General features: G+C 35.2%; 2 protein-coding genes and 1 long non-coding RNA gene across 4 annotated transcripts; 1 reads left to right on the plus strand and 2 right to left on the minus strand.

Moving 5' to 3' along the window:
- Positions 1-5,890: 5,890 nt before the first annotated feature.
- On the minus strand, positions 5,891-6,572 carry LOC131432827 (uncharacterized). The gene is made up of 3 exons (XR_009229974.1): positions 6,460-6,572; positions 6,057-6,384; positions 5,891-5,994 (listed from the first exon to the last, which is right to left on the minus strand). It is a non-coding gene; the product is annotated as an uncharacterized LOC131432827 (long non-coding RNA).
- A 2,273-nt stretch (positions 6,573-8,845) lies between these two features.
- On the plus strand, positions 8,846-12,041 carry LOC131427809 (Golgi phosphoprotein 3 homolog sauron). 2 transcript variants are annotated; one of them, XM_058591335.1, is made up of 5 exons: positions 8,846-9,003; positions 9,068-9,339; positions 10,185-10,431; positions 10,488-10,663; positions 10,726-12,041. In XM_058591335.1, exons 2-5 carry the CDS (start codon positions 9,139-9,141, stop codon positions 10,972-10,974), a joined length of 873 nt encoding a protein of 290 aa, XP_058447318.1. In that variant the 5' UTR covers positions 8,846-9,003; positions 9,068-9,138; the 3' UTR covers positions 10,975-12,041. The 2 variants fall into 2 exon arrangements, with proteins under 2 accessions (XP_058447318.1, XP_058447317.1); XM_058591334.1 differs by having other exon boundaries at positions 8,861-9,339.
- Positions 12,042-12,082: 41 nt separating this feature from the next.
- LOC131427810 (uncharacterized) lies at positions 12,083-12,816 on the minus strand. The gene has a single exon (XM_058591337.1). It carries the CDS (start codon positions 12,748-12,750, stop codon positions 12,223-12,225), a length of 528 nt encoding a protein of 175 aa, XP_058447320.1. The 5' UTR covers positions 12,751-12,816; the 3' UTR covers positions 12,083-12,222.
- Between the last annotated feature and the right edge of the window lie 6 nt (positions 12,817-12,822).

Genomic DNA, 12,822 nt, shown 5'->3' on the forward strand with positions numbered 1-12,822 from the left:
AGTACAATATAGGTGGAACTAGTACATCACGAAACATTATTTTTATAAGAATTTACTCATACTGCCATGTCTGTTAGTCTGTGGTACCTGCTTGAAATGAGAATATATCTCGGAAACGGCGACCGTTATTGCTGCCGTCGCAAGATTCATTATATTATTTTTCAACATTCATCAGTTTTTGCGCTATAAGAAAGGTCTGATTTGGCCATACCGACCGTTTTTATTCGCTATGTTTGTAATTTTATAAATTTCTGAGCTCTCATTTGCAAAGCCTTTGACCTTCGTTCTCTAGTTTGTTTGGAACAAACAATTGTCTTTTTTATTCGTGCACCTCTTTCATTGCGCGCTGAGCCACATTTTGTGCCAGTTTAAATGCGTGTAGAAATCTGGAACAGGAATATTATTCGAATGCAACCACAGTTCCTGTTTACATCGACGTCATCATTTGAACAAAAATCATTCTTAATCATGTTTTTCTGCATAAGTTCTGAGAATGTAAAAAGTTATGGTATGGAATTTTCATATGTACGTTAATCTCATCCCGTCGCTCTTCTTGTGCAGTTATATCATGATTTTGGTTTTCTACGTATTGAAATTCATCGTTCCGTTTCCAAAAATATGGATCGCTTTCAATAAATTCAACGTCCTCATGTGAGTTAAATATGGCACTAGCATTAGTTATAAATTAATTGCAATAAACAAAATCAAACTTGCTATGGCAAATATCATACAATTCTACAACAAATTCTTTTTGTTTATTTTCAAGTTGAGCATCATCTATGTACTGGGTAACTTCCATCCATTTGAAAAATTCTGTATCGTTTTCGATGAATTCCATTACATCTGAAGAATGATTAGCATAGTCATCGTTTTCATCAAGTTGTTTCTAAACCTGAGTTTCGTTACCGTGTGGAATGCTTCCAGAGTTCAGTCTTTCACACATGAGAACATATATTCCAGCGCCGCCACCTAATTGCTAGTTATATAGTATTTGAAACGTTAGTTATATCGACGACACGACCAGACACTCCGAAGAAAAATCTGAATAAAAAGTGTTCGTGAGCGATTTACCGCCAGTTACCATAAATATAGCGACCCCTTGAAAATAACAAATACTATCTATTCGTGCACCACTGTTTGAGTTGCTATGAATTATAGTTACCAAGAGCCCCAGAAAAAATAAACAAACAGTTTAAAATAGTTGTGGAATAATTCCACCTAATTGAAATTGTGTGCCCTTTTCTCTTATTTACCGAATTCCGGAGAAAAAAACTAATGTGCATCATTAATGCAAACTATGAGAAAGGTGATGAGTGCTTAAATTTTATTTTTGTGTTTTCTATTTTTTCTTTTTGCGATATTCTCCTAACCAGAGATCATTTTTTTGTAGAAACAGACAATGAAAATTATAGAATGATAGTACTCAAGGGACAGCAAGGATGTGAAAATATAGAACGGAAAAATGAGACGTGACAGAGGGTCATTTAAGCAAGCAGAAATCTTCTAGTAACTTAACTTTTACCTTCTACCAGAGGAGTTGGGCTTAGGCATCTGAACAATGCGAATCACCCAAGTCTCTGGTATGTCGGAAAGTAGTGATAAAGGTCTTTGACCATTTACTATCCGAACCGGCAAAAGAAAAGTTACCAGAAGTTGTCACTTTCTACTTGCGACGGCATTCTCTCACACAATGAGTTCTTCACTGCATGGATGTTTTTTCTTTATCTCTATACGGCTAGTTGAATATCGGAATGGAAGGTTTGTGCGAACTATTGCTTATGTTTTCTAAGATATGAAAAAATGGAAGTTATTTGTATGTAAACATATCATTATTATGTTTCAAAATAGTATTTTTCATTCATTCATCAAACAGATTTCTATTATTTGCAGTTAACATTCTTCTGCTGCTTTCGAGAATGCCCCTGATGTTGAACATGGAAAAACAAATACAGCAGTATAACATATTTGAAATATTCAATATATATTTGATGTACATACAGAAGCAATTGAAAAATGACATATCCACAAATTTGAGAATAAATTGAAATGAAAAGCGATTTCGGTTTCACGAAGACGCTAGTATTATTACAACATTTGGAGATATTCTTGAATTATTTACAAAATATATTTTTTACCTGTAGACTCTAAAAATTTTTGCTTTGATTTTATTTTTTTCATTCTGGTATTATCATAGTAAGACATACGATGTTTTCAAAATTATTTTATATTTATTTCTGTTTGTACGTTCTTTTCCTAAGAGTAATCTTCTTCCAAGAAAACATTGTTTATCGATAGTCACATGAACCAATTGTTCTCCAAATCCGTCGGAATATACCATCCCCAAACACAGTAGTGCCAAATACAAATTATAATACGGAGTACTCCGACAAATTTTCAAGGACACATTTTGCATCGTGCGGTACATTGTCATGATACACTGTCAGAGTGACAATGTACTTTAACAAATTTTCTATAAAACTAGCAACACTGAAGGGTAAGAACAAGTTCACTATAGTTACTGTTTATTATAGTGAAAAATATGTGAACATATTACTTACATATTTTGATCCTTAGGAGAACTATGGAGCGAAATTTCGGACGACCCTGTTCGTGTGTCACATCCCTCTACTAAGCAACTTCTCACCATTTCGAAAGCTTCTCGGTTTATTAGCCGGCGATATTTAGACTGATTGTTGCAGTTTAATACAGCAACGATAAACAAACAAGTTTGTTTTGCACCGTAGCAACTAGCATAAAGCGTTGCCAGAAACGATCTCCTTTCACATTTTCACGCTATCGCAACGAAAGGGAGATATTTGCTAGGCTTACTTGTTCATGCTATGAACCAAACATTGGCGATTCGTTTATATGGGACTTAGGGGTATTATTATTTGTATTTGGTAGTGCCCTATAGGCGTACCCAACTTTCAATACCACAATACAATTTTCTAGTTACGAATGTGATTTGATTACGGTTAGCTACGAATGTGAATTGATTAGCCTTCCTCTCCGTGACTGCGATGAAATTGTTTCAGTTCTATGAAAAGAAAGATACAACTTCAATTAATTTTTAGCAAAAATGACTCAAAACTCTCTGAAAGAATAAATTTAATACCTGCCAGCTGTACTCAGTGTTTCCGTTTTAGATGAGAATCTCTTGTTTTTGTTTACATTCCTCAAGTTTAGTAACCAAGGCTACTGGTAACTGTTTTTCAAAATCAATAATTTACCAACTTGTGTTGCCAATTTCAATATTTTTCAGACGATTTCGCTTTGACATTATCAGTTACTGAGGGGTAGTTCAATTTGCGATACAGTTTTGATAGTCGAGTGGCAGATCGTGTCGTCGGTTATAATTTTTACACATATTACTTCTATTACTTGGATGTCTGTTCACTGTGAGGCGGCAAGTTCCATGAAATATTGGGGGGGCACAAAAAGTTGCAATTATTCAAAGAAAAAACGGAATTTATTCTTTTCGGAAGCGTTTAGGGCAAAAGTCTCCATTGCCTGATAACGTCTTCGCCTTGGCTTTTTTGTCCGATGATTTGGATGGTGGTGTCTTTGGTATTGATTTGGCCGGTCTTCCACCGGCTTCGCGGTATTGAATACTTTACTGCAGGCGAATTTTTGGCTTCTTATCCACAAATCAACTTTAAAGGGCACTAATCAACGTTCAGTGCACTAAAGTTAATTTTCCTTGACTTTGAGGCTTTGTTTGGAGTCGCCATGGCCAACAGAACCAGAGAACTAAAGTTTTTACTTATATGACGGATGTATTGAAGCAGTCAATTTGGCCACAAGTTGCATATCACCAGAGATGCCAGTTAATACATTAAGTGTAGCTAGCAAAAACAAAAAAATCGCGCCCGTTCTCAAAAGTCTGTAAATTTTGACGATTGTCAGCAAACATTGTCGAAGTTTCAATAGTCTGCAAAAAATCTTCAGACGATAAAAGGTTTGTAGATTAACTACGAAATTTGATATTTCTGCATATCACTGACAATTTTTCACAATTTGTTGAAATAAATGCAGTGCCGGTACTGAAATCGGTAGACATTTTGCAAATTACGAAAAGAAAACTTTGGTTGAGATAATTTGATGGCATCCGGTATTAAATCACGGAATAGATCGATTTAACCTCACATTTGTCGGAATGACGCTATCTGCTTTCTGTCAAAAGTTACGGTGGGGTGCCGGCAACTTAGCACTGTCGGCAACCAAACTCCTAACCTTATTCGTAAGTGAGCAATTTGCATTCGTTTATGCTTATTTAGTTCAAATGTTAAAAAGTGAGCAATATTGATTTAGAAATCTGAGTAACTTCTACTTCGTTTCTAAATTGACAACAAACTTTACTGACCGTGCTTTGAAAACATTGTGCGAGAAAATTGAACTACTAGGTCGACGACACGACCTGCCACTCGCTATTAAAAACTGTATCGCAAATTTAACTACCCCTCAGTAACTCGTAATGTCAAAACGAAATTGTTCGAAAAATGTATGAAACTGGCAACTCAGCCTAAAAAACTAATGTTTTTAAAATAACACCTACCGTTACCGTAGTTACATTTATTTACCTTAATCTTTTCACAGCAGTTGAAACAGAAAAATAAAATCTAAGTATTTTCAACAGCGAAAGTTGTTCTGCTACTGAGCAGCTCTCCCATCTCGACAGAACACCATTCGTTTGATGATCGTGCAATTTTTTTTTGCACCGGTTCTCGAAGCTACACTGTTATGTTTTTCAAGTTCAACATGGGTTTAAATTTGTATAAGGAACCAATCAGAGTTCACGACGGCCCTTATTAAGAGAATATTCGTAGTATTTATGTTCACTAGATGAGTTAGGCATAATTTATCAGATCTACTTATACCATACCGAGTTTCGCAACTGACGATAAAGAGACTTTCGAATATCTGAAACTTTTCTAAACAAAAATATTCGCTCTTATTCTAAAATCTATTCCTAATAACGCCATCGAAAAGTCAATATGCCTTATTCAAAATCAGGGTGTTTAATCGATTTATTATTAATGCTGCACTGACTTACTCTCTGGGCATATTTGAACAGATAGTGAACTTGTACTGCATTGTACTAGCATCTTTGCGGTATCTTCAAGTGAAAACTTCGATCTTATTCGTAGATTCTAATCAAACAAAACAATCAAACGAAACCGGTTTTGAATCGCTGAAAATTACGAAAAAAAAGCATGGGGCATATAGTCGATTTAATCTTGCTGTTCCAAAAACAGGGTAACGGGAATGTTTTTGGTTGATATGTATCTAATGGCCCTTATTACTTGTTTCACTACACGGTGAAAACCAAGTGAAGTGATTGTGACCCTTATAATCGGTATCACTTCACGGTGAAAATCGAGTGAGGTGAATTTAGGTCCTTAGTACGGAAGTCGCTTCAAAGACAAAAGTAATTATTTGGATGAACTTGATGTCATTATGAACATCACGCCATCAACATTTCGTTGGAAAAATGAGTTTTTTCCATTACAATGATCACTTCACTATGGCCCTTATTACCGCTATCACTACACGGTGAAAACCAAGTGAAGTGATTTTTACCTTATTATCGGTATCACTTCACGGTGAAAATCAAGTAAAGTGAATGAAGGTCATTATCACAAAAGTCGATTCAGAGAAAAAAGTAATTACTTAGATGAGCTTGTCGTTATTACGAACATCACATCACCAAAATTTTGTTGGAAAAATGTTTTTTTTTTTCACTACGGTGATTACTCCACTGTGCGTGATACTGGTAATAGAGAAAATCAAGTAAAGTGTAAGTGAAGTGAATGTGAAAGTGGAAGTGAGAACGGTAATAAGGGCCAATATGTTTATGAATGAAGAAGTCTTTCCGGGAATCGATGTACTTCAATTTTATAACACAGAGCTTTTATTAGTGGCCAAAATATCTCCGTTAATCTACATGATCATTTGTTGAACTTGGATCTGGTGCCCCGACTTGGAAGGATCATTCTGTAATTCGGAATAAAAAAAAGTTCAATACGATCGAAAAAGTTTACTCTCAAACTACTTACAGTGTGATGAAACTCTAAAATCTTCTGAAAACGATAGATCAAACCATCATTTCTAAATAAATAAGTCCGAACAATTTGCAATTATTGCAATTGCTCGAATCGTATCGCATTTGCAGCCAATTTTTCATCACTTTCTCGATCAATTGCAGTCCTCAATGAGCCATATTGCTTCCCGACATGTTTTCCCGGGTACAAGATTCGAGGGTATGGTTCTCGTGAATTGCCTCACGAGATCTCGAGAATCCATTGAGCTTCCTGTGTTTGTAATTTGCATTACGTCATGATACTTATTATCCTGACGCGTGGTCCAGGAGTCATATATGATGTCCTAAAATGATTCGTCATAATGCAACCTCAAAGTAACATTAAGACTTTTAAACCTTGACAGAATCTGATCCAATACCTTTTCACAAATATTTCACGCAAAGTATTCCAGCAATAACTAATTTAAACTCAGAAATAACTAGTTCTAACTCAGCAAAAGTTTTGCTAGAGAAAATCGTTCTGATTTTTTTCGACATTGTGGTTTATTTATTTACTATGGGACTCCATGGTAACTAGTTCGTAGCAACTTAAACAGTGTTGCGCAAGAAGATTTTTTTTAATCATTTTCAAGGGGTCGCTACATTTGTGGTAACTGGCGGTAGATCACTCACGAACACATTTTTTCCAGATTTTTCTTTGGAATGCCTGGTCGTGTCGTCGACTAGGTCTTATCTTCGTCAGAGGTAAGTTTGAAGTTGTTCTGTTCCCACAGGTACCCACAAAAAATAACGTTGGTTGATATAAAAAGATCGTTGGTTAATTTGAGAGTCATTTAGGTTTTGGTACCTCGTGGGTACCGGTTTGTGCAGAAGTGCACATGACTGTTTTGATTGTTTTACGTTTCGCATTCAGCTCATCAGTGCATTAGCAGTTTATGTTGACTGCTAATGCCACCTCGCGGATCAACATAATCCGCTAAGCAGACGTAAAGTCATTGCTATTTACAATGCACTTATTTACACCGAACTGCTATGTCTATCCTGACGTCTCAGACGAAAACGAATTTACGACTTTATGGCCGCAAACTGTTTCGTGACTGTTTCGATTATTTTACTTTTCGCATTCAGCTCAGCAGATTTGAGAGCTTTCGTTGGTTCAGTTTTGCATATTTGCAGCTTTTATTTCGAAAGTGGTTCTGCATTGAGTGTAAAATGCTATTTTTTCTATTAAGAGCATGTTATTATTAGAATGATAGTGTGTTTGATGCTTGATTTGATGCAAATAGTAAAAGCATTTTAAATAACAGGTTATTTTTTTCAATATAAAAACAAAATAAATGTTAAATGTAGTTAAATTTCAAATATATATATATATATATATATATATATATATATATATATATATATATATATATATATATATATATATATATATATATACACTCAAATTAAAAATCACGTTCGATTCACTTGAAAATTCACGTAAACTGGATCTCGACTTCAGCTTCGGTTGGATGGCAGTGACAACAAAACGATTTCTGGAGGCTTGTCGATTCGAGATCCCACGACGTTATTAGTTGCTTTTTATTCTCAGCCGTTAAAATTCTATGCTAATTTTCTGAAATAAATGTTTTATTTTTCATGGCATTTTTCATTTCCTAGATCTATATAAAAATCTGCAATCTCGCTTTTGACTTCAACCAGTATATAAAATAGTAATTCTCTGGTTTCAAAATTTTATATGAACTGATAGGTAAATGTGATATGAGCAGTACATTATATTTTACCTATGAAACACGTAGCTTTTACTGGATTATGCATTGAGCAATTTTTAAATGCCAGTCCATTAAAACCTAAGTGAAAAGTAGGGTGGAAAATATTCACATAACTTTTCACGTAACTATAACATGATTATTATTTTGAGTGTATATATACGTGTGTGTGTCTAAGCGAAAATAAATGAAATTTTTCTCGCTTTTGAGCAGAGATGCCATTTATACAGATTTATCTGTATTATACAGATTTTTACATACGCATACAGATTTAATACAGAGTACAGATTTTATACAGATTTTCTAAATTTTATACAGATTTATACAGATGTCACAAAACGTAAGAAAGAACAAATTTAACTTCTCTGTCTTAGCTATCTTTTAGTATTTGATTCCAGTGACGATATAAAAGTCTATCAATCGACGGACAAATCACAAATTAATATGAAAATCTGAAATCCATTTATATTATAATTTGAAACCAATTTGAACTGATATTAAGTTTTTTTCAATGACTGAGTGAAAACATATATTGGAGAAGCCAATTGAATGAAAAACTAACAGAAAAGATGATTTTTTGGATACGCTCAGAGACAGTACTTTATTTAAGGAAGTAATGGCATCATGAAACTTTACTGTCAAACTGATAGTTGTATGAACCGACTTGACGTTGCATATTGGGCGTTGAAATTCCATGTCAAATTATAAAGTCATCAATTTCAAACTAGATAAATATATGGAATTGCCATTCAATTGTGGATGAAAAAAAAACTATGAAACTTCGTCGTTGAATTGACTGATTGAATCTATCATCCTACAACCACAATCTATTGGAATAACATCTTTTATCATCATTTTGTTGTAAGAATTTCATTTTATTACTGAATACAGATTAATACAGATTTTTTATACAAAGAATACAGATTTTCTATGAAAATATCTGGCATCTCTGCTTGTGAGTAACATTGCAAATACGTGTAAGCTATTCTGAATGAGTGTGTTGGACTGTAATGTCAAAGTATTGTTCCCACATTGATTTGCAGCTGGTTTATCTTTCTTTGATGTCTTGCAATTTACATTCCGCCATGTTTTTTCCGTGATTCGTGTCAAGCTGCTGAAAAATTGTCTTTAAAATAGCAGAAAATCAATTAGTCTCGACGTCAGTATTTACCGATAATACGTGATAAAATAGTGAGTTGTTTTAGCATATTCATTAAATGTTTTGAATGTCAATCTCATAGTCACTTGCTACTAGTAACAACCAATTTCCTCGACACTACGATATAATAAACAATACCTTGAGAGTGGAATAGTCATTGTAACGCAATGAATCGGAGCGAGGGCCTTGTCCGACGTGTAAAAGCTCGCGACACCGAATCGAATAATGGTGGTGGCTCGTCATCCAGCAATAATTATGATCAAGAAGGCAGAAACGATATTGAGGAGGAGCTGGATGATTGCGATTCGAAGGAAACACGGCTCACCCTAATGGAGGAAGTACTACTGCTCGGTCTCAAAGATAAGGAGGTACATGGTTTCGTGTATGTGTGGTGTTTTTTTTTATTGTTGCTGGTAGACACTCGTAGAATATCCAGATGAAAAATATGAAGCATATTAGAAATAATATCGCTTCTGAAAGATAAATAGCATAAGGACAATGCATAAACAATTCAAGTAAATTATGATAATGGATTTCCGATGTTTCACAACGGTTGTGTAAATAAGAACATTGCGATGTGTTAAATCCAGTTGAATGACACGTTTCATTATGACATAATTACCTACAAACTTTTGTGTTGAACGGGACTAGTTATAAAGATAGACATTGACTTTTTGTTTCGGAGTTTTTATTTCCTACCAACTTATCTTTTATCGGCAAATATTACAAACAAACAACACGTATTTACACTCAAAAATAAAAAAGTCAGTTTTGCTGATTTTCGTCCAACTGTCTGAACTTCACGATTTATAAGGGCTTTTGAATTTTGGCATTCTTTCTCGATGATGTTTCGTTTGTTAATTCATTTATCGATAGCAGTTTTCAAAAATATGCACGTCCTAAAAGTAACCTTTTTGCGTGAATATAAAAATTTTAATTCTAAGTGAACTACATTTACATTTAACATTTTTATATTTACGCAAAGGAGTGACTTTTTTCTCAGTCACATTTCCCGTAAACCTTTCAGCATAGATTGAAAGATAACTGTTCGGACGTGCACCCTATGTTCCTAATTGTAGACATTAGTAGGGTAGTAGCAAGTTTGAATATTAGATTTTATTAGGAATTTTCATGATAATGTAATCTTTTCTAAGTAATTATTGCTTTTCAACATGTTAATAGTTATGATAATCGGTTATTTTTTTTTATAAAGGGATATACATCCTTCTGGAATGATTGCATATCTAGCGGTTTGCGAGGATGCATCCTTATAGAGTTGGGCTTGCGTGGTCGGGTAGAACTCGAACGAGCCGGTATGCGGCGAAAGGGACTTTGCACACGGAAAATAATCCTTAAATCGGATACACCAACTGGAGATGTTCTACTGGACGAGGCGTTAAAGCACATTAAAGAAACTGAACCACCGGAAACCATACAGAGCTGGATCGAATATCTGAGTGGTAAGTAGCTAAGTAAATTATGCACGGAAGTAATGAAACAATGGATGTCATTTTAGGGGAAACGTGGAATCCTCTCAAGTTACGCTATCAACTAAAAAATGTACGCGAACGTCTTGCCAAGAATCTTGTAGAGAAGGGTGTTCTGACAACTGAGAAACAAAACTTCCTCCTTTTCGATATGACGACGCATCCATTGAACGACAATGTAATCAAGTGCCGTCTAGTGAAAAAGGTAAGCGAATCGTCGAATCGCATAACGAGCCAGATAAGATGATCAAATATAATAATTACTAGATTCAGGATTCCGTGCTAACCAAATGGGTGAACGATCCACAGCGCATCGACAAGCGAATGTTGGCTCTCATCCTACTGGCACACGCAAGTGATGTACTGGAGAATGCGTTTGCCCCACTAAACGACGATGATTACGAGCTGGCGATGCGACGTGTGCGAGAACTGCTAGACCTGGACTTCGAAGCGGAAGCTGCTAAATCCAACAGTAATGAAGTAATTTGGGCTGTATTCGCTGCGTTCACGAAGTAAACAAACTTCGACGGGTGATGGTTGCCGTGTGGAGAAGAACACAGAACAGATAGCATGCTAGAAAGACGAAAGTTTCGGTTTGCATCGAAGTCCGGACACAATAAAACAAACAGCAACCTTTCTTATCCTAAACTTGACCTTGCATTCCTTTCAATTCCTTATCCCTTTGCAGTCAACCTTATCCCATACAAAATCCATACTGAAAATTACAGTAAGACATATGCGGAGGAACCAAGATAGTAGCACTAGTAATACATTAATTGAATATATTTTATTTTACCTATTTATAGCGGATAATCCAATAATCAAAAACAGAATTGATGGCCGTTTTATGACGATCGTTAAGCAGTGCTTATGATAAAGTATAGTTAAGGAACAAACTAAACACAGTTACTATTCAGGCAGGTCAAAAGCAACTGATAGGACAGTTTTTTTTCTACATACCGTAATCTGAATGTTGTTCGGATTACAGCATTATGTGATTTCATGTTTTCTGTTGGCTCAGTTACCTTAAAAAATAACAGCGCAATAAACACCGTTCGATTTTCGTTTCAAAAAAAGATGAACGCAGTTTTCACTGAGTCTCGAATGCGGTGAACACTGACATTGATATAATAGGTAACTTTTTATAATTCGATATGGAGTGCAAAAATATCCCACGCACTTTCGTAAATACTGTATGCACAGCTAAATGGAACACATGGCATGGTTTTGTTTTTCGGGACCTGCACGCTACTGAATTTCCTTTCGTTGCAAACGGATATCTGCAAAGCAGATACGGCACTGACAGATAAACATTTTTTACAGCTAATGGAATTACGATCTTCATATCTTTCTACCGGTTTACCAGAGCTATTCGCAAGAAAAATGATTGACGCCGATAGCATGTTTCAACATTATGAATCATTCTGAGGTGGTCATTTATCACGAATAGGATTTTTTCAAGTACTGCAAAGTAAGGACGAATAGTGTCAAGACATCTTAGAAAAAGTTAACGCTGAAAAGAGATAAAAAAATTCAAAGTGTATATAGATTGAAACAAAATTTATTGTTATCGAAACTATTATATGTAAAATACATAAGTAATTACAAAAACAAACGTCTCATTTTTATTGTAATTTCATTTCCATTTGCAGTTTGCTGTGGTTACTCAATAGGGATTTGGAATGGAATTCGACATATTTACTACAAAATACCTCGTCTAGCTTATTTCAACAATATTAGACAATTTTTCATTTCAAAAGAATATTAAAATTTGTCCAGTAACATAGCGAGTGTTTCCTCACGTAGGGTATGCTTTTTGCGGCTCATCTCTAGCAGCTCCTGCAGCCCTTTACGAATGTCGTCATTTTCCTTCAGCATATTTTCTTCAAACTTCTTGCATTTCATGACCAACTTTGCATTTGCCTCGAGTTTTATTTCTACCTGGTCCAATCGTTTTAGATACGAATCAGCTGATTCCCGACAGGACAAAATAAATCTTTCTCTGTCGTCGTCCATCGTTTCCTGGATGTTATTCAAACTACCGTCCATGAGAGCAAGACCAGTATTGCAATTATTGTGCTGTGTGTCGGTATCTTGAGTGTTGATGAACTGAGTATGTCCAACCATTACTTCGTTTTGCTCCGTCCGTGCACTATTACCTTCCACAATCTCCGTGTAACGAGTCGAACGAGTGACTTCAATCGTTTTTCGAACCTTTGCTTTCCGATCGCCAGAGCTTTGCGAACAATTCAGCGATTCCTGAAAATTAAATTGGCGTTTGATATTGGCCATTATAATAATCCGGCTTTAACTTATTCAACACAAAAGATATGTCCAACGGAAATCAAACACACAGTTTTGAAC

Source organism: Malaya genurostris, chromosome 2, assembly GCF_030247185.1.
Source record: "Malaya genurostris strain Urasoe2022 chromosome 2, Malgen_1.1, whole genome shotgun sequence".
NCBI lineage: Eukaryota > Metazoa > Arthropoda > Insecta > Diptera > Culicidae > Malaya > Malaya genurostris.

Coding starts and splice junctions, on each gene's coding strand:
- LOC131427809 (XM_058591335.1), top strand. CDS start 9,139: ATGAATCGGAGCGAGGGCCTTGTCCGACGTGTAAAAGCTCGCGACACC. Junction 9,340..10,184: donor TCGGTCTCAAAGATAAGGAG/GTACATGGTTTC, acceptor TTTTTTATAAAG/GGATATACATCCTTCTGGAA. Junction 10,664..10,725: donor AGTGCCGTCTAGTGAAAAAG/GTAAGCGAATCG, acceptor AATAATTACTAG/ATTCAGGATTCCGTGCTAAC.
- LOC131427810 (XM_058591337.1), bottom strand. CDS start 12,750: ATGGCCAATATCAAACGCCAATTTAATTTTCAGGAATCGCTGAATTGT.